The 27,008-nt window shown below is 45.8% G+C and overlaps 1 protein-coding gene across 5 annotated transcripts in view; it reads right to left on the reverse strand.

Annotated features, from left to right (window-relative positions):
• Lrrc1 (leucine rich repeat containing 1) overlaps positions 1–27,008 on the reverse strand; it is a 115,819-nt gene that overhangs the window by 38,792 nt on the left and 50,019 nt on the right. For all 5 annotated transcript variants that reach the window (XM_087563116.1, XM_087563114.1, XM_087563113.1 and 2 more), the window contains 2 exon segments: positions 5,951–6,029; positions 2,221–2,310 (listed from right to left, as the gene is read on the reverse strand). In XM_087563116.1, coding sequence (XP_087419242.1) covers positions 2,221–2,260 — 40 coding nt within the window. In that variant the 5' untranslated portion in view covers positions 2,261–2,310; positions 5,951–6,029.

Consider the following 27,008-nt stretch of genomic DNA (forward strand, 5'->3'; position numbering starts at 1 on the left):
GTCTGCAGCAGACTCTTCAAAACTAAAGCGAACCTGACACAAAGATCAGCAGAGACCACCCAGGCACTGGTTCTCACTTCTCAGAGCGATCTGGGAAGACATCAACAGAGTTCAGTTGGAAGCCCAGAAAAACAGACCTCGAAAACCGCGGCTACACAGCTTAGCTGTAGCAGTCTACAATGAAAGGGTGCTCCCCACACACCTACAATATACCTTTATAGTCCTTACATTTATTATCTTAAATACAATTATGCACCGATATAATGTTCATATTAAATACGACAGGTCTTATTTTGTGGTTCTAGATGCCCTGACGCTCACTATGTAGAGCAAGTTGGCCCTGGTGCTCTTAGACTTCTTCTGCTTCTGGGATTAAAGGTATGCACCACCACACTCAGCTAACATTTTATTAAAAATATGAAACTCTACAGTGTGTGCTCCTACAATACCGCCACTACCCTCCACACCAAAGAGCACTAGGCTACTGATGCTTTTTTTCTTTATGCACACACAGCACATTTTGCTTTACATTTGGTGACAAAACACCAGGCTAGGGGTTCTCTCGCTTCCTGACTGTAAGATTAAGAAGGACACTCTGCAAAGGCAGGTGTCGACATAATGTTTTGGGGCACTGTGTAAATGTTATCCTTATGTTATTCGAATGTCGAGTTCTCTGCCCTCATATCTCATTTCAATCCTGACATGGCACTGCAACGCTTATGTCAAGAATCTCCTGTCTCAAGTTTGTGTAAACAATTCTTACCACTAGTTTTTGCCTTGTCGATAAATGCTGATCACCCAATGGCTAGGGCAGAAGACAGAACAGGGTGGCACTTCCACCAGCCCAGGGAAGGAGGGAGGGAGGGAGAATGAGATTTGCCACTAGGAGACAGAGGGAGAGTTTATGGGGTTACGCTGAAAAATGGAAAGCCACCAGTGCAAGTATCATTAGGATCCTGGATGGGAGGCAGCCAGATTAGCTTAGGGGGTTAAGATAGAACATTAGACTGCCCAGGTATTGAGGTGAAGCTTGAAAATAAATCTTGGTCTCCCTGCGTTGTCACTGAGAACTAGCTAGGAGAAAGAAATACAGCCACAGAATTGATTTACTACATACATTTATATTAAAAATAACATTTACAGGCAGGTGCATCTGTTAAGTCCACCATGCCAATCTTTACATTTTGTCTGTTATGGTAAGGACTGTTAAGGCTCTGTTGATAAACTACCATATTCCCTCCCTTTTCTTCCTTGGTAAGGAGTGTGAACATTGTAATTCTTAGCTGTTCTTATTTCTTCTCTAGGGACCCTCTGCTGGGCTCGGATCCGTGGCCTATGTTCTAACTGGGTCAGTGTCTGGCGTTGAGCTCTTTGTGAATTCTGGATACTGATCTTCTATCAGCTGGCACAGTCTCCCTCCCACTCTGTGAGCATCCTCCTCACTCAGCTGATTGCTTCCTCTGCTGCACAGGAACTTTTTAATTTTATGAGATGCCATTTGTCCAGTGTTGGCCTAAACTCCAGAGCAAATGCGAATCCAGAATTCAGTTCGCAGCACCTATTTCAAGCAGTTCTGGGAGCCCAACACCCTCTTGTTGGCCTCCGTGAGCACTTGAGAAGTACAAGTCATAGACACAGACAAAGGCACACATATATTGAAAAAAGCCCTGAAACAAAAGGAGACCTTGAAGCAAATTGACTTCCAGCAAATACAAAGCAGCACCACACATTAAGATTTAGGGACAGTCAGGCCCCGGTGAAATGGCTTAGTGGGTAAATGGATGCTTGCTAAGCAAGCATGGGACTCTGGATCCCAGAAGTTATGTAAAAAGCTGGGTGTGGCCAACAGGATGCCTGTAACCCCAGAGCTGTGAGAAGTGGAGATGGGAATCACTGGGGATGGCTGGGCACTAGTCCAGGCTCAGTGAGACCTGGTCTGAAGGAACAGAGCAGAGAGGATTGATGACAGAGCAGAACACCACAGCCCACTGTCCCCTGGCTTCCTGGCACATACAGTGTACACAGGGGAGCCCAGATGGCAATAAATAATAAGACGCAGAAGCGGCTGGACCCTCAGATGGAAGGCTGACTCCGATCTCTCTTGAAGGCGACAACTGAAGCACGGCTGGCCCCTGGCTGTGTGAAGGCTGCAAAGGTAGAGTATGAGACTGATAAACTTCCCTTTAGCCTTGGCACTCACAAGCGTCCACACAAACTTACTTTCCAATATTCTCCGGCAGAGACTGTAGCGAGATGTCATTTACAGAAAGGCATGTTAAGTTCTGTAGTTCAGGGAAGCTCTCGGGCAACCTGAAACGACAACGAGTGTGTCAACTCAACAAGGAAAGCAGTGCACACCAAGTATAGATACAGACTTCCCCCGTGTGCTGGCCCAACAGCCTCCACAGTGGCCTTGTCCTATGTGTACCACACCTATAAACAATAGCCAACGCCTGTGTCCACCACTTCTGGACAGGCCACGTAGATGGTTACTGATGGCGGGCGGCAAACACAATCCCCAAAGCAGGTAGATGTGCAAGGTCTAACACACTGAGTGTCCTGAAAGATGCTGCCCCTGGAGCCAGAACTCATGAGAACCCGGCTGGGTGTGATGGATGTTCCCTTAATCCCAGCATTCACAGGCAGAGGCAGGTAGATGGCTGTGAGTTCTAGGACAGCCAAGGCTGCACAGTGAGACCACATCTCAGACAAAAAAGAAGAAAATCCTAAGAAACAACCCAAAACAAAAACCTGCCGAGGATGAAAACACTGCACTGATTATAAAGAAAATACAGAGACGATTTAGCTAGCCCGTGGGGGTTTGAGCCACAGGACAGCTCGCAATGCCCGCCCAGAGCAAAGGATTCTGCACTGATGGGCTGCCGGCCGACTGCTACTGTCTAACTTCATTTTAAACTCAAGATGTCACTCATTTAACATAATTTTATCTTTCATCGCATAGTGTCCTCAAAAGCACTTTAGCATGTCTCAACTCCACAAAATAGTAGAATGTAATATAAAAATCAGTATTTAAATTTTACAAAGAAATTCTAGTTTTAATATTCCTACAGTTACCTGTATTTTGGGGGGAAATCATGACTAAAGATGAAAGAATCTAATCACATCTATAATGAGATGCAACAGACATACAGACACACACACAGACACACACACACAGACAGACACAGACACACACAGAGAGACAGAGAGACAGACAGACACAGACAGACAGACAGACGCACGCACGCGCACACACGCACGCACACACACACACACACACACACACACACACACACACAGCATGAACAGACCTCTGGCTTAGCAGTGAGCTCTTCACCTATACTTGTCTTTTCTTTTGATAATCATTTACATAAAAAAGAAATCCTGTATTAGTGTTTGACATTTAATATGGGTCCACTTCATAATTCAAAACCAAATCTAGGTATCCAAGAACAGGGCATCAACAGGAATGTTTTGTTGTTGTTAGAAATAGCTTTCTGAAGATTGTTACTTACAACTCAAAAGACAACTTATTTGGTCGGTCTTGAGTTTTGTCATAAGTATATACCCCTTTATGATCTCAAAAGCAGCTAAAATGTTCTTAAAGTGAGTAAAGCGCATCGGCCAGCTGGCCTGCCTTTCCGCCAGCTGCTAGCAGGAGAGTAGCCTGTGTGAGTGTAGAATGGGGAGAGAGGCAGAGGCAGGGACAGGGGTTCCAATGCTCGCTCTGAGTAGCTGCACCATCTAGAGGTCCTTACACCTAGCTGCGGATCAGTTTCCTCAGCCATAAACTAAGTGGACCACACAATAACCAAGTTACCTTCAGCTCACAAAGAACATCTTAATTCTGAACATCAGGACACCTGCCAAGTGAAACTGCTTATCTCTAAGAATCCTGCACGTACAAGGCCAGGATAAAAACAGGAATAAGCTGGGTGTGTTCTAGCTGTGACGGACAACTGTGGTGGCAACAGTTGGCAGACATTAGAAAGAGAAGAGCAGAAATCAGAAGGTGATTAAGTGACAGCGTGGACAGGTCTCGGCTGCCGCAGGTACGCCCAGCTCACCAGGCACATGAGCTGCGGCAGAGCTTGGTTCACTCAGCGCAATGAACGTTTACTGAGCACTTCCTCCAGGAACTACAGTAGGGCTGGAGACATAGTAATAAAGGAGAGAGAAGTACAAGTCACTTCCTCATTTCTGAGGGGGTCTTTATCAGAGGGATAACTACAGTGTGGATTTCAAGTGCTATGAAAACACACCAACAAGGCTGTGAAAGACCAGAGGGGCATCGGGGAGTGAGGGAAATGCTTTCTTTAGACCTGAAGGGTGCTGGAGGGATCAGAGGGATCACTGCAAGAATGGGGAGCTCAAAAACGAACACAGTGCTTCATTACTGCTTGGGGTCTGACCAAAGCAGGTAAGGACAATCAGGGTAGACACTGTCTAAGCACAGAGAGCTGAGGAGGCTCTCAAAGCCATGGATGGGGAAACGCTGAGTTTTGGGGACAGGACACTTAAGAGGTTTTGAGACAAGGTAGGATTCCATGGAGGAAAGTAGGAAGGACATACGGCTTGAGGACAGGAACATAGAAGAAAGGCATTAGGCTTTACAACAGAAAAGATGATTGTTTTTAAGTTATAAATGATACGAGTATCAGTCACTGAAATTCGAAAGAGAGAAAACAGAAGCTCTGTAAAAACACATTTAATTCTTGGCAATGAGATATGGGTATAACAAAATTAAGTAGGGAATTGTTCGATACTCAAGGAGTCTCAATTTTGAAATGAAGGAGATAAATCCAGTTCAGTTTTGAAGAAGGGAATAGCTATGTACACAGCCTTGAGGAATCCTGCAAACAGACTCAACAGTTCAGGGAATCCTCTAGAAGACACACCTAAGAGCTACCTCTTCAATGCCTATGGGCATTAGCCCATTTCTCCTGGCAACAAAGACCCCTGAAGGCAGGTGCCAGTGGACTCCCAACTCAACCAGGCCACGAGGAGTCTTGAAAATGCCCCTCAGCCACACCCAGATAGTGTTCTGTGAAACACCAGGAAGGGCAGAGCTGCACTGAGTAGTAAAATGGGGCAGGTGGCCACACTTAGATAAACCTAAGTAAACCCCACAGTTACTGCCAGAGTAAGGAAAGCATGGCATTAAGGGCTTTTTGTGAGTGCTTCTTTTATAAAAGGTTGAGATTATAAATGTTTCATTACTGGACTATTAAAAATGAGTTGAATAAGACTTTTCAGGCTGGGGATATACGTCAGTGGAAAAGCATATGCCTAGTAATTTGTGGCCCTAAGGTCAATAAAGACAAGCAACTGCCTGGGTAAATGTGCAGAGTCTCTCTGGTCTCAGTCTTATCCCACAAGACAACAGAGGAATAGGGGATTCATCTTTATTTATTTCTACATGTATTCTCTCTCTCTCTCTCTCTCTCTCTCTCTCTCTCTCTCTCTCTCTCTCTCCCCCCTCTCTCCCTCTCCCCCCCTCTCTCACACACCACAAACACACTGACTGCACATATATGTGTCATGGTGCATGTGTGGAGGTCAAAGGACAACCCAGAGGAGTCAGTTCTATTACATGGGCTCCAGGAACTGGATTCTCACCACTGCCAGACTTGCTTGCCAAGTGCCTTTACCTGCTGAGCCAATCCACCTGCCCAACCGAGAGTCGTTCATGCTGGAATTCTTTACGCTGCTTTAGAAATGTACTAATTCCTGCTTTGTACTGCCCTTCACCATGACCCCATCAGCACCACAGTGTGCCCTCTTCCACTGCTCGCTTGCCTCCCACCGTCTATTTATGAACATACATTTGGAAAATTAATCATTTGGCAGAGACAGCGCCCCATCAGACACCTCCTGGATGCCCCACTTGGCTGCACACTGTGCTTGGCTGTCAAGCGTGCTGGCCTAGCCTGGGAGGCAGAAAGGTTACCTGGTGAGAGGGTTTCCGCTGAAGTCAGCTACCTGCAGCGCTTTGCAGAAGGAGATGCTTTCTGGAATCTCGGGTATATCTGCAGGGGCAAACAAAGTCCAGCAGCACTGTTAACACTTGGTCATCTCAGGACAAACACCCAGGCACCATTAGCTGGCTCGAATATGGCCCGGCTTGTTACAACTATTTGTCTACAGAAAATACGTTCTTTAAGGAGACACATTAAAAATGTATGGGCCCAATGAGCAGAGGTTCTGGGTTTAATGTTTTAGCTCATTTCAATGGTACAGTTGAAAAGGTATCAACAGTTTATGTTGTTAGTTGATGTGTGAGTCAAAAGATGGTCGAGTGTGGGGTTGGGGATTTAGCTCAGCGGTAGAGCGCTTGCCTAGCAAGTGCAAGGCCCTGGCTTTGGTCCTCAGCTCCGAAAAAAGAAAAAAAGAAAAAAAGATGGCCGAGTGTGAATGAGCGAAAAGTCTGACAGTTCTCAGCTTCCTGTGGATGAAGTGGATCAGAGGTTCAGGGAGACTGGAAGGCTGGAGAGGATTGCAGTGTAAAACCTGACCCTCCACAACAGGGGGTACAGAGAACACAGGCCCTTCCGCACTTGCAGTGGGAGTTTCTTGCACTCGTACTGCAAGAAACAGACTTGTGAGAGGGGAAGCTGTACATCTGAGGAGCCACCATAGCGGCAGGAGTGACAACTGGACAACTTAAATTCACTGGGTCCAATTGATCCCAGAGCAGCAAGGGTCAGGAGGAAGTGCCAAGCCAGCAAAGGCGAGCAGAACAATGTCCCTAACGGTCTCACTCGAGTAGACCTTTGGCACTGGGTAATTAATCATGATGTTCCCAGAAGTGAGACAGGCAAAGCACAAGGTCCTGCTTCAGCGACAAAAGCAGAAAAGCTGCAGAACCAACAAACAGCTCTCTTGAATCACAGCGACAGACAATCATGACACTCAACCAGCTTCTAAACTTCGGCTCCTTTACAGCCGACCCAGGCCCTGTGACTGAAGGGAGGCCATGTTCCCTTGAGGAATGACCCTGCTGTGACAGAGGAAAGCTTCATACTACACTCTCCTCTTTTACTCCCATCGTTCCTTTTAAAAGACTGTAAAAGGCCCTTATACTGGGGAAAATCAGACCTGCTCACAACGGACACGGATCTGAGAGCCACCCCTTCCCCACCTCAAGCACAGTGGCCCTCTGGTTAAGGTAGGACCCCACAGAGGCAGGTGACAGGATGGTTACAACTTAATCATGAGGTGACTCCAATGCAGCTGCCGTAACTGAGGCTACACTGAAGTCCTTGTTTGAGCACCTATTGATCTTGCTAGTGCTTTTATCAATACAATCCTCAAGGACCATGAGAAGCAGTTTTTCTACTCTTCCTCCACAAAGGTATTATTAGTTCACTAGCCCTGTGTCCTTAGCTCACAGGGACTCTGATCACTTGTCTGTTCCATATAGTATCACAACCTAATTATAGTGATGATGTCATGCTGTGGCGGCCAAGTGACTAAGGAGTGAGTAACTACTCTGTCCCTGTCCGTAAAGCATGTGTGCATCCAAGGATAGGCAATAAATCCAATCAAAATTTACAGAGCTCTAACCTCAGTGACAGATCCAGTGCACTGGTTATACAGAGACACTCCTTCTAAGGGGAAAGATAAATCGTTGCTCCTGACCCTTCTACCACCAAGGAAGAATCACAGTGTTGACTAGGCCTCCCTACATTCTGGAGACAGCACATTCCACACTTTTTGTGTTACTTTGGCCCATATACCAAGAACTTGGAAACCTGCTAGCCCGGGACAGAAGGCTTCAACAGGTCCCTGCTGCTGTGCAGGCCCCTCTGCTTCTTGGGCTCTATGACCCAGAAGACCCACAGTAGTGAGGTGTCCGTGGCAGACAGATGGTACTGGGCACCTTTGATGGCCCCCGTAGTGAGTCTGCAGGCACCTACAAGTGGACAGCTGCAGCACTACAACTCCTGTCTGGGATAACTCTGAAAGACAGTGGTGAGGGGAAATCTTCATAATGGGAAAAACTCTGGGTAGTGCATGTAATTGTCCACTGTGCTTGGAAAAAGGGACACTCAGATGTGCAAGTAAACAGTCATCTGTGAGCTATGGCCATGTGGCTGAATGGTGGAAACCTTTAAAGAAGCAGGTTAGAAAACTGGTGAGTTGAAAACTGGTGAGAAAGGCAGATGAGAAAGAAAAAGGTCTCTGAAATACACAAGGAACAGAAAGATATTTGTATCACATGTACATTTTGAACTGAAGGCTACCCTCAGCAAAGGAGAACAGTAATAAGTAGCTAGGGTGACCCCACTGATTAGCAGCCTCTTTCCCTGACTAGTGTCCACATGGACAGACGGCTGTGGTGGCAGGGATGGAAGCTATGCATGGGTTTAATAATGTATGCCTCTACTCACCAAGGTAAGCCAAATACACCAGCTACAGAGATCAATACTGAGCCCCCTAGCACCATTCCTGGGGTAATAAACCAAGGAATCTGGTAACAGGCTTTATACTTAACTGGAAGGATACCAGATATGTCTGAGTATGGGCATGCCTTCCTGCATGTAGTTCTTCTGTCAAAATTACTGTCCATTAACTTACATAATGCCTTACCACAGTCAGAGTATTCCATACAGCACTGCTTCTGACTAAGGACTCACCTCACACCCAAAGAAGTGAGACAGTGAGTTTATGTATCCTAAAGCAGTTAGCTTGACAAAATGGTGGGATGGTCTTTAAAAAGATGGTTACAACGCCATAGGTGGCAATATCTTGGAGGTCTAAGGCAAGGTTCTCCAGAAGGCTACACTAGCATTCATTAAATGGTGTTGTTTCTCCTCTAGCCAGGATTTATGGTTCCTGGAACTAAGGGGTAGTAGTAGGGTCATTATTCTGTGACCTCAGGCTCTGTTGGCCAAACATTTTGATTCTAGAAGGGGTAATATTCCTGCTGAAGGCACAACTATTCCTCTGAATGGGAAACTAAGGCTGTCCCCCTGGCCACTTTCAGTTCTGATGCCTTTGAGTCAACAGGCTGAGAAACGAGTTAGTGTTGGAAGGGACGATTTATCCAGGCCATCAGGAAGAAGCTAGACTGTGTTTTTTTTCCCCACGATGCAAAAAGGTATATCCAGGATAGAAGAGGTCTCTTGATGGTATGATATCCTATGATTAAGGTCAGTGAGCAACTACAATTCAACCAGGCAGGGACGATAAATGGCCCATAACCTACAGAAATGGAGGTGTGAGTCACCCTCTAGATAAAGACCAAGCAAGACCTGCTGGGTTGCTTGCGGAGAATGAAGGAAAAACAGAATGAGTTTTAGAAAAGGTGGCTATAAATAGCTCTTAAGGCCGTGCGTATGACGAGTTACAGAAATGGGCACTGTGGCTGCCATGAGCACTCGTCCTATTTTGCTAATAACGGTGTTTTAGCTGTGTGGGGGGTAGTTGTATGGTATTAGGTAGAACCTCAGTCATTACTGCATTCACTGAGAAAGTAAACATGACACGAGGAGATGTAATTAGGTATCAAGCTGACAAGGAGTGAACTTCTGGTGGCTAATCTTGATTATAAACTTTATTGGGCCTAGAATAAACTAGACCCAATCTGGCCAGGTCACAAAAGGTAGTTCCTGTAAGGATTAAATAATGATGGATGGCCTTCCCCAGAATGAGTGGTGTCTTCAGCAGCCCAGAATTGGTCTGAGGGAAAACAGTGCTGCTTTTGCCTCCTCTCCCTACTTATTAATGCACCCACCCTGTTGCTGCTATTCTTGCCATCCTTCCCTACACCAGAACGCAGCTTCTTCAGCCTTCTGACGTGGACCGACGTCTTGTGGACAGAGCAAGCACCAGGTTCTCAGTCTCTTCATCATCAACCATTGCTGGCCTATCCAACTCAAACGATGTAAGCCAATCTAACAAAGCCTCTTTGTGATAAATGTTCATTCTGCTAGTTCTGTTCTTGTACTGAGCCTTGGCAAGTACGAAATATCAAACTGGCAGGAGGGGGTCTTTGCCTGTTATTAATCTGACAGGGGATAAAGATTCAGAATATACAAAGAACTCAAAATAAAAACATTAAATAACAATACAAGTAATCCAACTAAGAAATGGGTACAAAAAAGCTGAACCGTTTTCAAATGAAGTTCAAACTACCAATAAATGCAATGCTTAATTAACATACTTAGTCATTAGGAAAATGCACATGAAAATGACTCTTACCCCAGCTCATTCCATCAAGAAAAGGTAAGATGACTGGTGAGGCTCCTTTACACTGTTGACGGGGGTGTGATAGGCCCAGACTATAACGTCAGTAGACTGGTTCCTCCAAACACTAACTATAGAATTACCACAGCCCCCAGCCATCTAATGCTTGAGTAAATACCTAAAGGAATCAAAGCCAGCGCACAGTGGAGATATCCCTCTGTACTCACAACAGGACTCTTCATACCGGCCATTACATGGGCAGCCTAGATGCCTGCTGATGCAGAAACGGGTGAAGAGACGTAGTCTACAGTCACGCTGCAGATTTAGTCTGTCATGAGGGTTAAAATGCTGCCGTTTGTAGGAAAATGAGTGGAACTAACGATCGAGTAAGAAAATTAAGGCAGCATGACAAAAAGGAGCGCCACAGGTGGTCCTTCTTCCATGGGCTTCCATGAAAATAACACGAAGAGACAGGGTGCCAACCAAATATGGCAGCACAGGCCCCCAACCCCAGCACTTGGGAGGCTGCAGCTGGGAGATAGTGAGCCTGGGCTACACAGTACGAACCAGGATGTCTGGGAGACAGAATGAAATCCTATCTCAAAATAATAACAAGAAAGAGGCGAGGGGAAGGCGTGGGGTGGATGATTAAGGATGTGGAAGAGGGAAAGGGGACAGAAAACGAAAGGCGGATATGACAAGAGCACATACACTATGTACATGTATGGAAATGGAAGGAAACCCAAGGCTTTGCACGATTAATAGCTTCAAATTTAAAAGCAGGCAACGGGAATAAAAAAGACACGAATCTGTCACAGGATCAGCACTGCTGTTTCTGCAGCCGAGACAGCCGTAGGACACAGGCCTGCCTTGGCCTGGAAAATGCTCAGCAGCCTGGACAGACCACAGCAGTCCCTTCCTGCCACGATTTTGGGTCTGCTGGGTCTGTATAATGATGGGGAGAAGGGGTGCCGTGTAACTGCCATACATCACAATATGAATTCTATAGAGGCCTGATGTTCTATCAGTGAAAATAACTGGGGGGAAAAGACACAGTTCAGGCGACTTCCATTGTATAAGACAGATAGCTCAGGAAGTAGGCTTCCTTTCTATCTGGGTGTCAGAACACCACTGAGGCTTGAAAAGACGGCCACACACATCACACAAATTCCAAAACTTCTGCTCAGTAACAGTTTGGAATGCAGGATCCTGGAATAACAGAACACAGCTGAGCAAGTCAAGACAAAAGCAACCTACACTAGGTCTGGTTAGAAGAAGGCATTTCCGCTCCAGGTTATACTCTGGGAATATATAAAGTAGGAGAAGGAATACAAAACCAAGCCTGACTTCTGTCCATTGAGTGCACATGCCAATCATGACCTTTAAATATCTATGCTCTAAATGAATAGTTTCAGACAAGAACGGTATGAGTGTAATTAAAGAGTGCTGAGCAGTCATGTGCTTTGAAAGAAAGTTACTGAAAGCTGGGGGTCCCCTGGCCTCATGTTATGGCTTTGGTAAGATAGCATTAGTCAAGAACTGTTTGGTGACAGGCCATCGGTGGACCGTAGCAAAGCTCAGGAGGAGGAGAGAAGCCATTGGTAGAGGACAAGTTGAGGCATGAATGAGAGGTAAGAAGGGGTGACTTTGAGGACTAGAAAGTTCCCTTGACTTTGGCTCAGCCCAACCGTCCACTACTAATTTGCAGTACACGGTTTCCTTGTCTATGAGAAGCAGTCACATCTCTGCCTTATAGTTAACAAACACACTGGGGAAGAGTGAGGCCATTAACAAAAATATGAGCGTTTTACTGTTGCTCAAATGATTTGAGAAGCAATAATGACTAAACCCAGAACCAGAATGTATTTCCATATAAAGGTTAGAGACATTTAATATTATATTCTTAGTAAATTAATACTTAGCGTTAAGATTTCCATCAACTTATTAAATTACATAACTCAAAACTTCTACTTGCCAATACTATAAAAGACAAAAAAATTTTAATCTTGCTTTTTATAGTTCTTATTAGACATGTCCATTTACAGACAAGAATAAAAATAACAAAATCTCTCTCAGGCATTTTGCAAGTATCAGATTTTGTTATTTTTATTCCTCTTTTTTAAGATAACCTTTAATTCAGATCCACTGCAAATTATCATCATCTCTGAGTTTGAACTGCTTTTGACAAGTGGATTTTAGCTGTCTTGGAAGGAACACACCAAATCCAGAGTTTACCAGCAGGACAGTTTCTGTGGCCTGTGTAAGGACACTCACAACAGGGCCAAGCTGTCGCAGAGCAGACAGACCACCATTCCTGCACTGTCTGTGGAGGCTGCTCACACACACAGAGCCTTCACAACAGACACAGCACCTTAGACACGATGTCAGAGGCCATCCCCTGACCTTCAGGGCATCTACTTTTAACAGACAGGCTGAGAGTCTGTTCTACCCCACACCAAAAGCAATGTGTAAGTTCAGTTTATATGTTCCTATAAGAAATAAAGGAGTCACTGAACCCCAAAATTATCAAGGTAAAGCAGCTCCTGATGTTCACAGCACCGATCCACCACCATTTTAGTGATGTCAAGGAATGAAGACGTTAGGCTGTGACCTTTTCCTTCTAAGCACGGGTTTCAGTTCTGGTTCCAGAACTCAGAGCCCTTCCTTTTGTGGAAGACTGTGGACAGCCTGCTTTGTCTGTCAGGACACATTTCACGTCAGTGAGTAATCAGTTGCTCACCGGCACTTGTTCTGTGTGACAAATGTGGAGACGGAGAGTAGCAGGCCTATTCAGAGACACAGAAGCATCAAATAAATGGCCCGAGACCACTCCACTGACACCTGGAACAGCAGAGCTTTGGGTCAATCCCTCTGCAAGAAGACACAGAGGTCCCCCTGAAGATCTACAGAGCCACATGTCAGGCTCTCCAGGCACCCTGCAGGGATTACAGATGACAGAGGAGTTTACGCAGAGAAATACAAAATACTGTCAGGTTGTTGTCATGTCAGAAATGGGGGTGGGTGAGGAGTGTGGAGGTCAGAGGAGGCAGGGCTGAGTGAGCCCCCTGTTTTAAGGCTGCTGCACAGATGCCTGGAGAGCCACTGTGTAGAAAAGAAAGGAACTGAGGAATAGGTGGGGGGGGGGGGGGGTCAAGAGCCAAACGAATCGCTCAGAGCGCAGCCCGCACGGCAACAGAAGAGGGAAGAAGGGTATAGCGGTAAGCTAATTTCTAGAAACAAACTGTTGTCTTTAAAAGTGAGGTGAGGTGAGGAGAGGCTCAACCACAAAGGCTGAGGAGCCCGAGGAAGAGAGAAAGGAGAAGAACTAAAGCGACAGCGCTCTACCAGACTCCAGTCTCCAAAGCTGCGCTCACTAGTTAACTAAGCAAGGAGAACGGGGAGACGCGGCAAGGCTTTCTCCTCCTGATGCTAAATGAGTGAAGGAAAGAATGACAGAGGACTGTTGTTTAATTTGAAATGATTTCCAGGACTGGCAGGCTACAATGTGTCTCTTACTAAATTATGGCAAGCATTTTTCTTACCAAAACAAGAGCTGACAATCCTATGTTGAATCTCAATAAAACAACAACAAACGGCGACCCTGCTCTTCCGGGCAGCGTGCATCCCACGGGCACGTGACCTAATTGTAATTTGGGGTGTTACTTTGAGTCAGTCTGTTTTACCTAAAGCTGGTTACATGAAGTAAGGGGTAGAACCTTCCACATATGGCCGGCACTAGTGACTTCTAACGTCACATTTCTCCTTAGAGACGGCAGCTCTAAGAAACTCGTCATTGTCATTGTCAAGCAGACGCAGGAATGGCTTTGGTGAAGGCAGGCTCACCTGCTCCAGAGCTTTGCACAACCTATGGAGCTGAGTTTGGCTTTCATCTACACATCAACAGTCAGATTCCCTAAAGCCAGCGCATCGGTGTAGACCGTACATCTCTAACTTTCCCTCAGCACCAATATCTAGCTAAGCATCTTGACTTTCACAGTAGCTCACTGGTGCACAGTGCATCTAAACCTTCAGATTCCAAAGGCTTCCTTGAGTTCTACACGCAGTACTGTCCAGTTCCCAGGGCAGTGCACTGAGCTGTCTTCCAGCAGGAGGCAGGGTGTTCCCGGCTACTGCTCATTCTGATTTTCCCCTATGGTCTTCTTTCCACCTCCACTTTCTATTGTTCCTAGGTCCACATCGAAAAGCCAGAGAAAGGAAAGCAATTGCTGAGATGACCTATCTGAACTGTTTTGCTTTGCCATGACAGTCTCCCATTGCTGTCACTTTCTCATCAAGCCCCTCACTCATACAGCACCCCTCAGAGTCATCTCTCATCTCCAAGGCAACAGATGACAGTGCCCAGGGAGCAGGAGCCTTCAGTGGTAATTCTAGATCTACATTTGCTTCTCCACTCTTTCCCGTGACAGACACACAAGTACATCTTTGTAGTCCACAGAAATTAAATTGTTTCTAAAAAATTACACAGGTACACTGAATCTCCATGTCTGAGAACCTGGAGTCGATCAAGTCTTTAATAAGCCCGACAACTAGAAAGAGAAAAAAAAAGGAGGGGTGTTGAAGAAGGTACCAAGGTTCAGAGGAAAGTCACTTCGGTGTGTTCAGATTTTTTTTTCTTTAATTCAATAATCTAAGTAGCAGAGAGAAACCCTTTCTCAGAAGGCAAAAGGAATGCAGCCACATAGCAAGGGCAGAGGGCAAGGACACAGAGACTTTAGAACCCACCTATGTGAGAGACAGAAGAGGATGGTGGGAGCAGATGGCCTGGGGGAGCAGAAGGGAATGGTGGGTGCATGAGGAGTCTATCAACAGAGAGCAGCCTGCTGGGATGAGAACCTCCAAGCCACAAAGAAGCAGAGTGCTAAGATCCCAAGATCTGAAGGAAATGAACACCACGGCATGAACTACTTCTGGGCAGAAGGTGAGAAGTGTTTACTTGGCAATGGAAGTGGAAGCAGGAGGGAGAGAAGGCTGTGATGGCCCAGAATGGGGCATCCTATTATACAAAATCCATGAATTAAACCTCGGCCAGAGACAGGATCCAACTCTACCAGGACCACGACAACCAGCAGCAAAGAGAACAAGCATGTGCAGGAGAGGCTGACAGGCTGTGCTGACATACTGAACACTGTGACTTTGGGGACAGCCAGTACATCACATTGATTCATTTAGAATTATTTACTACTAGAATAAAACAAGGTCCTTGTGTGCCAAACAGGCTGGCTGATTAAGACAGTTTGAATGTTGGGCTGCAGGCTGTCTGACTCAATCCTGTTTAAAAATATCTGGGATTGTCAAACAAGGCTAAATATGAATGCGCTCTCCCAGTCTCCCTTTTGCTGTCACAGCTGTTCTTCTGGTAATGAAAGGGAAAAGCTAAAAGCGGAGTTTCTTCAAATGTTTCCATTTATCATGCTATCCCAAGCACTGCAGATACCCAGGAGGCAGCCAGCCTTGTGCACAGAGCCCAGTTCCAGGTATTTATTCCAGTGAACAAGAAGGCTGACAGGCTTGGCCCTCACATGATGCAGGGAAGAAAGCAAGACAGACAAGGGCCCTTCATAAATGTTATTTTGTATAAGTCTTGGAACAAATCATGCTACTTGCACTGAAAAAAAAAAGTCCATGCTGGGTGTGGTGGCACGCCCTATACTCTCAGCTCCCAGAGGCTGGGACGGGAAACTCAGGAGGCCAAGGTCATCTCCAGCTACACAGTGAATTCAAGGCCAGCCTAGGACACATGGACGCTGTTTCAGAAAAGGTTCCAACCAAGAGTGCTGGCAACAAACATCAAAACAATCATTACAGCTCAGTTTTTCCTTCCCCACAGAGTTGGCTTAATCATGTCTGCAGGTACAAGGTCTTGTTTCATAGACAATATTAAGTACTAGGTTTCATATAAAATAACAGAAAGGAAAGAAATACAGTCACTTGCCATTCATTTACTTCTCTCCTAAAACCAGTTATGATTAAATATATATACATATATGATTTTGATTAACAGTTATATATACTTCAAGAAAATATCAACTATCAAAAGTGAAATAGTGTTATTCATCAGAACCTTCCCTTTTTGTTTAAAATTACAGGTCTTTGGAATTATTCTGACTTAATACAGCTAAAATACTGTCTCTGGGACTTATATATCAAATCCTCTAGAAAATTCTAATGGATGTATATTTTGATCCAGAAAATCTAACTCCACACCCCTACCTAAGGGGGGTACCCTTAGATCATGAAATAAAAATTCTCCCTCTGACTCACCCTTGAAGTGGCCCACCCCCCAGACCCCTGCAGTGGCCCACTCCTCTGACCAGTCTCAAACTGCCATGGTCTCTTATAAAAGTGCCTCCTGCCCTTCCAGTTAGGTCACACCCTACCGAGCTGTGTTTGCCTGCCACACCACTATACACACTGTCTGTCAGCTGAGAGACTCAATCGAAGGCTAAATGAGTCACTCTTTGGATAACATACACAGAGTAGGTAAGAGTGCAGGGCCAAGAATGAACACAGCTCTATACAAGTGCAGGGAGAAGCCATTTGGCCTAGATAAACCAGCCAGGACACCATTCTCAACTGTTTCACTACTGGGTTTTTCCAAAGCACCCCTAATATAGTAATATAACCACTGTGTAGTCTAGCAGCAGGGATTTTCAGTTGTCTGGCACAGACGGGACAGCAGGTGAGGCAAGGACAGCTTGGGCTACAGAGTAAGACCCTACAGGGGAGGGAGGGAGGGAAGGAGAAGATGGAGGGGGGGGTCTTATGGAAACCTCTGAAAATACCAGGGCATTTACCTTTGCAGTTATCAGCCCTAATATACCAATCTCTGGGGCCACCATGGCCCAAGAAGTCAAAAGGGCAGCCCAGGGTATCCCTAGGGCACTGCCTCAAACAAGCAAGCAAACAAAACAAAACCCTGCCTCGCTTGTACCTGAGGCTTAGCTAGACTTAAATCACTACTGACTGAGGAGCTGGCCATTACCATGGCACCTCACAGTTATTCCTATACACACGTTACCTCCACAGCGAAGTCACTTCCTCCTAAAGAGACAGATTCAACTCCAAAAGCCTGCTTAAACTGCGTGGGATGGAAGGACTCTGTTCTGTAGGTGGGTAGGGATGAGGAGAGACGGTGGATGGAGGTTGGAAGGTCGATCTCACACAGCCTCTTCTTCCTCAGAGGCTTCAGAGCTGGGCTGGCAGGCACTTGTGAGCTGCCCGACGTGAGTGCTGGGAATGGAGCTCAGGCCCTCCACAGGAGCCGTTCGTCCTTCACAATGGGGCCAGCTTTCCAAACCCTAAAATTAACTCTTTTAAGAAGTTCTCTACCTCCAATACACACTGACATTTTTTTTCTAAAATAATCCTTAAAAGATACAGAAGAAAATGGAGTACAAGAAAAGCACTCAAAAGAAATTCAAAACATGTTTACATTACTCAGAGGAATACTGTAAAAAGCTTTCAAATTACAAGTTGTCAACTGACAGATGAAAAGATACCCATAAGGGTGTTTGAGTTCCTTAAAAGACACAACAGAGCTCAGGCACTGAAACTGGCACTGTCTCGTCAAAGCATCCATCACACAACACTCGCTGGGCCCCTCGCCTCCCCCTCACCTTATGTTGGCACTGGACGAATGTTATAAAATACATGTTGGAAAACTAGTGTTTTCTCTGTAATTTACACACACAAAAATCAAGACTAAGAACAAACCATGTAGCATGGTCCAGCTAATCACACCTGGAGATGTGATGTTGTAGCTGGACTGACTCCCATACCCTCACAGCAATCTTCACAGGTACCACAGTCCAAGACCTGGTGGGGAGGCAGAAGGTGAGACCCTTGCTTTTCCTGAATGGTAATTGAATCTCTGTAACAGACATTTGAGTTTTGAACTGGGCAAAAATAATGTTCCATACAAACTGATATCTCTTATCTGAAATGCCTGAAACCAAAAGTATTTCAGATTTTGGAATTTTCTGAATTTCAGACATGTACATAGATTTTGCTAGGTTTCTTTTACTGTAATAAAACCAAAACAATTGTCAATGACTCAGGGAGAAAAGAGTTTATTTCACCTTCATAGTTCCCATTAAGAAGGGAAGTCAAGGCAGGAACCTGGAGGTAGGAACTAAAGCAGAGGCCACAGAGGAGTGCTGCTTGCTGACTTCCTCTTCATGGCTTGCTCAGACTGCTTTCCTATAGCACTCAGGACTACTTGCCCATGGGTGGTACCACCCACAGCGAGCCAGACCCTCCCACTTCAATTGTCAATCAAGAAAATGCACTATGGGCTTGCCCACAAGCTGGTCTGGTGGGGACATTTTCTCAGTTAAGGTTCCCACATCCCAAATGTAAGTGATTCTCAACCTGTGGGTCATGACCCCCTGGGGGATATATCAGATACTTTACAATTCATAACAGTAGCAAGACTATAATTAGGAAGTAGCAATGAAATGATTTTGTGGTTGGGGGAGGGGCCACGATAAAATGAAAAACTACATTTAAAGGTCACAGCACTAGAAGGTTGAGAACCACTGCTCTAGCTTGTGCCAAGTTGACATTAAATTATACATCAGAGCTGAAAATCCCTACAGCCAAAATTCACTTGGGTACTCAATGTTTCAAATTTTAGAATAGTTCAAATTTCAGATTTTCAAATTAGGGACATGTAATCGATCCTTACCAACTACTACAGATTTAGATAAAGACCAGAAAGGTCAGACTGTAGCATCCTTTTGGCCCCAAAACTACTTTAGCATCCGGACCCAATCAAGAACTGCCCAGGTTCGGGTGACTAGCTCCCAGTTTAAATTTAAAGCTCTTGGTCTTTAAATACAAACTTTAATTATCTGGCTTCAGAAATTCTGACTTGGCTGAGATGGAAATAAGGGATTTTAGCAAAGATTCTATGTAGGTGGTCTCAGAGTACATCTGCAGAATCAACTGCTCCAGGAAAAGGAAGACAAACCACAATCCAGACTTAACATTTCTAGAAAGAATCCTAGCTGCCATCACCACCCTTGAAACCAGCGCTCGCTTGCTCTGGCTGACAACTGCAAGGGACTTCTGAGTCACCACCCTTGGGGGTGTTTTCTTGTCTAACCCTTTCAAACCTGTAAGCAGGACTCTACTAAGACAGCTTGCCCATCCCCGAGAACACAGCATCGTGACCCCTCCTGGTCATCAGTCTTCCTCTGCTGTGTGTGACCAGTCAGCGCCTGATGTGCAGAGTAACAGTGAGTCTTGTCTCTCGATTCAACGTAGAGGTCTTGCTGCCCTTTATGACAACTTAGACTGTACTATAAATACCAGCTTATAATTGTACAGATGTGCAATCATCCTGTTTCCACACGCTAGAGTGGTAGACACTCACCTACCAGTTCCTCAACAGCTTAAACCTTTCTACAGCTTATATAGTGCAGGCTGCATATACAGTCCAGAGATCCCTCCCCCTTCCTGGCATCCTCTACATAATAAGCAGGCCTATAAGGGAAAAGGACAAACACGATGCTCCCTGCTATGATCATCTCTGGGAACACAACTGAGGGGTCAAAAATGGTGGCACAAATGGCAAAGTTCAGGCTGTTCGCCTCGTCATTTGTCCAACCAGACCAGGAGTTGACATGCTGGACCACGTGGCAACACTTAAGAAGGAGTGATATTTGCCCACTATGATCTCAGCAGTCAGGACAGTCATAAATGAATTAAACAAAGCCAGGCATGGTGCATGCATGCACCTGTAGCCACAGCTATTTGGAGGATTCGGAGGGGAGAGCCTCTTGAATCCAAGAGTCAACCCAAGCCTGGGCAGTATCAGAAGATTTCTATGTTGGGAAAAGTAATAAATAAAATTAACCACATATAGTGGGATACTCGACAGACAACCTTAGTCACTTTGGAGGAAGTTTCCCCCATTGCATTTTATAATGACCATGTTACTTTTCTAATTCTGAAGGGAATGAAATAAACCTGCAAGCACTGTACGGTGAACACAATGAAAAAGCTCAGAAGAAAACACCTGTCTGTGACCCGCAACCCTCAACCCTCAACATGGACCAAAGGCCTAAAATGATCGTAGCCTGGTCCCCTTCACAGCCAGTGTGTAAGCTGCAGAAAGACAACACTGGGTGGTGGGTTACACACACTCCTTTCCTCCTGAGACTACCGCACTGCAGTAATAGCCATGCCTGTGCAACTCATTCTCACATCATATAACGCCCAGGCACATGCAGGATGCACGGAGTGCTGTGAAATTCCTCCATCAATTATAGCTGTCCAGGACACACCCACTACTGTCAGCAACCCCATCCCTCTGCAAGGCTGACCCTCAGCGAACAGTAATTACTGCTGTTTCCTGGAGGAAATGGAGACAGCTAATGCGTCTCGAGTTCTCCTGTGATCTCTCAAACTGTGTGAACAGAGTATTTCAGCACTACATGGTCTAACTGCTCCCTTCGGCTATCACGGGGGCCTCCGCCAGACACAGTGGAAGGTACAATGCACACTTTCTACCCAGTCCCTCCCACTTTATACGCCATGCTGCCTGGGGTGCCCGACCCCTTAGCTTCCTCAGCTCCCACTTTTTTTTTTCTTAACTTCTTCCTTCCTGGTTTGCTTGTCTGGTCTCTTTTTCAGCAGCCCTTTAATGACCAACCCAGGGTTCTGTCCTTCCACAGGCTATGCATAATGGGTTCATCTATGACATGACAACAGCCTAATCTGCAGAGTCAGCTTCCTCTCCACACTGCATCTCTGTGAACCACTGTTCTGTCACTCCCTGTCTGACCTTTTCTACAGTGGCCGTCAGCACTGCTAGCCAAGCCTCCACTGGGTTCTTCCAGAGCCCAGCCCAAGTTCTCTCCCTTTACAAGGATGTCCTTCATGCTCTTCTGCCCCTCCAGCACCTGCAGCTCCTCCCCAGAGCGGTTTCATTCGTACTGGAACTTCGGATCTCAATAAAGATGGAGGATTCTCAGCCCTTCATCTCTTCCCCAAAAATGCCTTTAAATCTCAGGTCCTCACATTCAGCTGCCACGAAACCTCTCCAGTGACAAAGTCACCTCACCCTCACAGGCCCACAGACAGGAGTCATCCTTTCGCAGTCTCCCGTCTCCCAGGGTGATGGGTGAGGGGTCATCTCAGGAATAAACTGACCTCTGCTCCCACAGCAGCACCCCACTTGCAAGCTTGCAGCTAGCTGCCCTCAGGTCTGGTGCATTTAGTCTGGTTTCCCTGGCCTCCTGCATCCAGCCTGTCCTTAAATAACTTCAAGCCTCCTGCTAGGACCAGCACACACTCCACTGCACCACCTTCACAGCTACCAAGAGCTTTCCAGAAGATGCTCCTGGCCTTCACCTTTCAGGTCTCATGGCTGTCTTCCTCTCATCGGCTCCAATAATGTAGCTCATTTTCCCCAAATTTCCATATTATCTCAAGCCTTCTCATCTAAATCCAATCACAGTTTCATGAGCACAGATGAGAACGTGTTTGTCTCCATCAACTACCTGTTCCCCAAAGCTGAACTGTCATCGTTCCCAGAAAGCTGTCCTCAGCCTCCCCTGCTTGACTAGCTCAAGAGCCGTTGTTCATCTTGACCCCACTGCCCTTGGCTTGGTGACTAGAGAGCCTGCTCCTGACGGCTTTGCAACACCATTACATGAAAGTTGAAGGCAAAGTTAAATACTTCAAGGTGTCAACCAGTAAGTAGTGTGCATGGCCCTTTCAATAGGCACTCTGCAAAGAGTACATGGTGGGTAAACAGAACCGGTTGCTTCATGGCACCTTAGAAAGTCACATGTTTCTCCCTGGTCTGTTCCTGTCCACATGTCCGCACATGCCTTTGAGTGAGTGTGGCTCCCAGAGAGGTTCCGGCAAGCGTGGGATCAGCAACCAGCAGACTTCAATGCTGGAAGCTCAGCTTTGTCCACCTAGCCTAGCCGGACACTGTCCTCTGCTAGAACTTCTCCTATGTGTGAGCTACAGCACGCCAGGCTTAGCTTTACCCGTTGGTGCTAAAGTTACAGGTCTGTTCATATTTTCTCCAGAAATGTAAAATATAGCTGAGTTACCCAGATTAATCTGTGTAAGTACCCATGTTGTCACCCGAAACCCTCGCAGCATGTATTAAGTAAATAAAAGCAGTATATGTACACCTATTGATAAATGATGTCAACTTTGTGAAACAAGTAATAAAGTGGGAAATATGAAAATACTAATGATAATTATTTCTATCTAAAAAACATAAGTTTCATTCTGAGGAAGCAGAACTGTAATTTTAGAACTAGAACGCCTAGGCCCGTACTACACCCAAACCACACAACTGGAGTCAGCCCAAGCTCAGCCTTAGCATCTCTAGAGGGAAGACTGAGCTGAGACCAGGGGGACGTTCTGAGGACTGAATGAGAAAATGCATATGAAGGACGCCACCTCATTCTGGTACACAATTAACAGCGGTAAACCTGTCAACAAGAAAGATCCACACGGCCAGCCGTCTTTTCATTTACACAGCTGGCTCTTTACGTCTGTTGCTATTCTCCTTCGTACTCTTAAAAAGCGGAAACTAAAACAGCAGTGACCCTCACAGCTCACTGCGCTGACCTCCTCAGGGAGGGGCTCCTCTTGTCCCTTTAGGGGTGAGGAGCAAGGGAGCCTGTGGACTCTCACAGATGCCACCGACGAGATGAGCTGTGGCAATGAACTCAAAGCCCAGGAAGTTTACAGCAGCCAAGCGGCACTGAGAGCTGAAGCTATCCTGACCTCCACCACCCAGCATCTACGTCAGGAATCCCAACTTTCCCAGCAGTGCTCAGGGAACAACCACACCCTTGGAAAAGAGCATGGGGTGAGCTAGTCAGCAGCCACCAGAGCTCACAAAGTCAGAGGGGAAAGCCACACCTGCCTCTGAGGGACACTCACTGCTCTCTAATGGCTTTGTTTTTTCCTCTAAAGGTACAAACGTGTGCATACTGCGCTCCCTCTTGGATCCTAGAAATGAACCCATCTCTTACCACAGAGCAGCACACTACCTCAGAACTATTGTGTTGTGTCTTTCTTCACTGGATGACAGCCTTAAGATAGTCACAAGCAACATGGTGTCATCTAGTGTTGGTGTCCCTAATAGCCAAAGTGACTGAGTTAAGGGGAGCCCAAGTTATGAAGAGAGTTTATTCCTAATAAAACAGGCAACAGCCAGCTCCCTTATTCAGCTGCCAAGGGACACAGCATGAAATGACATCCTCAAAGCAGACAGCAGCATATCCTCACTGATACAGCAGCTGCTCCACTCCCGATCCTCCCAGCCCCTGAATCACAAACACAAAGCTTCCCCCTGAGTGGAAACTGTTCAGTGTAAGGCAATTTGTTCCTGAATAAACGAAGAAACTACCTTCTGGAAAACCAAAAAGGAAAACGGTTTCTGTCTTCAACTCAGAGGTTGACAACCAGAAATTGACAACCTCTCATCTCTAAAAACGCTGAATAAACTATCAGCCCTGGCTTTACTATCCTCAATCACAAAACAATGAAGAGCGCCACTCTCTCATGGTGCCATGTCTCAGTTCCACCACTAATGAGGAGAAATTTGGGGCCTGTGATAACATCTTCAAACCTCAGTTTCCTTACCCACCCTGAGACAGTGGTACCACAAGTCACAGGACGGAGGCGAAGGTAAGATACAAGGGGCAAGCCTGTGACAGGATTTGTCATATCTGTCACTCCTGCAGCTGCATCGCGGCTGGATCCTCAGCAAACTCCTGGATTCTGACCCTCAGCGATAACTCAGATTTTCATGTCCAAAGGAAAGTGGGCAGGATTAACTGCAGACTCACTGTTGTGGCCCTTCATAGGCTGCCCTAAGCGCCACATGCAGCCTTTTCATTAATCTAAGCCTAAAGTCTTCACTTCACGGATGAAGCAAACTAGGACCTAGAAAGGCCAAACGAATCTGTTAAGTAACTATCACTGGCTCTGAATCCTTTAATGACCTTGTGTTGCTTAAAGCGAGTGCTTCAAGGATTCCCCAAAGTAAAACACCAACTTTTAACCTCCAACTTAATGTTAAGTTTCAGTTTCGGGTTAGAAATCACACTCATTAGCATAATGGTGTGCACTACCAGTGGTCACCAGCGATCCTGACCTATCTTTGGATGTATGTCCTTTCTACAGATCTGTTCTCTTTTGGGGTTCATGGGCATTTCCTACAAATGAGGGGCTCACTGCTGGAAGGCAGTAACGTTACCACAGGATCATAAGGCTGTGCCCGTTTGCAAGAGTGAGTGCTAGGTGTGAGGAAGAGTATGCATTAACCCGACCGCAGCACAGTGTGACAAATTAAACTTTGAGTGAGTCTGTGAGGATGCTTCCAGGTGAGATAAACATTTAAACAGACACAGTTGACGAAGCCAACCATACTCCCCAACTTCAGAGTCAGACAGGAATTTTAGCAGGGCATTTCCTGAAACTCCAGTTTCCGGAGGGAGGACAGCATGGATTTCTCAGTGTTCCAGACTGTGTGAGGTGGTCCCCGTGTACTGCCTCCCCCTCTTCTTCTTGGTGTTCTTTCTCCGGCACAAAATGATACTATTTCAGCAAGTTAAAAACAAAGTTTGCAGATGATCTTGTGCTAAACCAGGAGCCAGAGTTCCCTCCTTTTTTTCTAGCTGTCTGTCCTTTCCCAGCTCCTTTCAGCCAAGAAGTCTAAACATGTCTCCCATGAAGACCTTGGCGACCTTGGATGACAACAGGATACCACATGGGGAAGCCTAGATCTATGAAGCTATGTGGTGCAGAAGCCCTGGGCATCTACCCCTCTCAATGTCCTTCACATGCTACATTCAGCAATAATAAAATTGCCCCATTTTGTTGAAACACCAAGGTTCTGTAAGAGTCCATAGCAATGAGTGAGAACTAACTACTTTAACCTGGCCAAGTCCCCTGTAGCACACCAATCAACTACTGTCTGTGTAATTTTAGATCTTATCTATACTATTCCCATGACCTTATGGATACTGAAATTGTCAGTGGGGAGCTAACAGGTAAGCACTGATATATTTCCACTTTAATGCTGTCACTATAAATCTGCCACAATATTGCAAATATGTTTATAATAAACATGTGACAGACAAGCTGAGAAAGCCACTTGCTCACAGTCCAGTTCAAGACTGCCTGGACCGCGTGAGACCTGCTCAAAGCAAACCAAGAAAGAAAACCAGCAATTCTGCAACTAAGCTGTAAGAATTGTTAAAGCAAATATTGATTTACAATAAAAAAGAAAAATGGAGTTCAAAAGAGTAAGTAAATTTAAAAAATTTAGCCCACCAGATTCAACATAACAGCTTTTCCCATTCTGTGTACTCACATACTGACATCTCACTGACTTCAGTTACTAAAAGCTTAGGTAACAGTACAACCGTACACACCGTACGACAGTCATTTATGTATAGTTTTATCTATACTACCTGTAGATTTTCCTCTTTAAGTGGCAGGTGGACTCAACATAGAACCTTGTACTTTAAATATTCAATAAAAAAATAAGGGGGTAAGGAGATGAATCAGTCAGAAAAGTCCTTGCCACGGAAGCCTGAAGTTATGAATTCAAAGCACCAGCACTTAGGCTTTTAAAAAAAAAAGGGGGAAGGAAAGCCAGGTGTAGAGACACACTCTTTATAATCCTAGTGCTGGGGAGGCAGAGCCAAGAGAATCTCTGGGGATTACTATCCATTTGGTATAGCCTAATTCGTGAGCATCTGCATCAGCGAGGAACCCTGCCTTAGAACACAAATGGAGAGCAGCAGAGGGAGCTATCGGCCAGGAACCTCTACACACGCACACATCCGCATGCAAACACACCCTGCCCCCACAAACACTTATAAACAAAGTCCAGGGCCATAGTCAACCAAAAGCATTTTTAATGAACCAGAGTCTACAGCTGCTTTGTCTTCAGAAGGGACCCGTGGTCGCTTGCATCACTGGCTTTGAGCAGTGGTGTTAACTAGACTGAAAGCACACCACTAACTGAAATCAGACCATCACTACACATAACCACCAAGTCACAGTTCTAAGTAATGCTTCTCACTCCCAGACTCTTTCCCTAAAGTCCTCTTCCCTTTCCCAGAGTTGTCTTTTCTAGCTTGACATGCTATGTAACGGTGAAAACATGAGGCTTAGATAAGTTGATATCTATCTATATTCTCAGTAGGTGGACTATTTAGGAAGGATTAGGAGGTGTGTCCTTGCTGGGGGAGGTATGCCACTGAGGGTGGGCTTTGATGTTTCAAAAGCCCATGGCAGGCCCAGTGTCTGTCTGCTACCTGTGAATCAGAACGCAAGCTCTCGGATACTGTTACAGCACCATTCCTGCCTGCCACCCTACCATGATGGTCATGGACTCACCCTGTGAAACTAAGCAAGCTCCCATTAAATGTCTTCTCTCTCTCTCTCTCTCTCTCTCTCTCTCTCTCTCTCTCTCTCTCTCTATCACCCTCCGGGTGTGGGTTCAAATTGATTTACTTATTGGCATTCTTGTCTGATTTAATTGAATATTTTATAATGGATATTTTATTTACCTTTCAAATGTTATTTCCCTTCCCAGTTTCTCCTCTGGAAACACCCTATCCCGTCCTCCCTCTCACCACCCTGGCATTCCCCTACTGGGGCATCGAGCCTTCACAGGACCTAGGACCTCTACTCACACTGATGCCTGACAAGGCCATCCTCTGCTACATAGCTGATGGTGCCATGGGTCCCACATGTGTACTCACTGGTTGGTAGTTTAGTCCCTGGGAGCTCTGGTGGGG

The sequence above is a fragment of the Rattus norvegicus genome, chromosome 8, assembly GCF_021556685.1.
Source record: "Rattus norvegicus strain SHRSP/BbbUtx chromosome 8, alternate assembly SHRSP_T2T, whole genome shotgun sequence".
In the NCBI taxonomy this organism is placed as follows: Eukaryota; Metazoa; Chordata; class Mammalia; order Rodentia; family Muridae; genus Rattus; species Rattus norvegicus.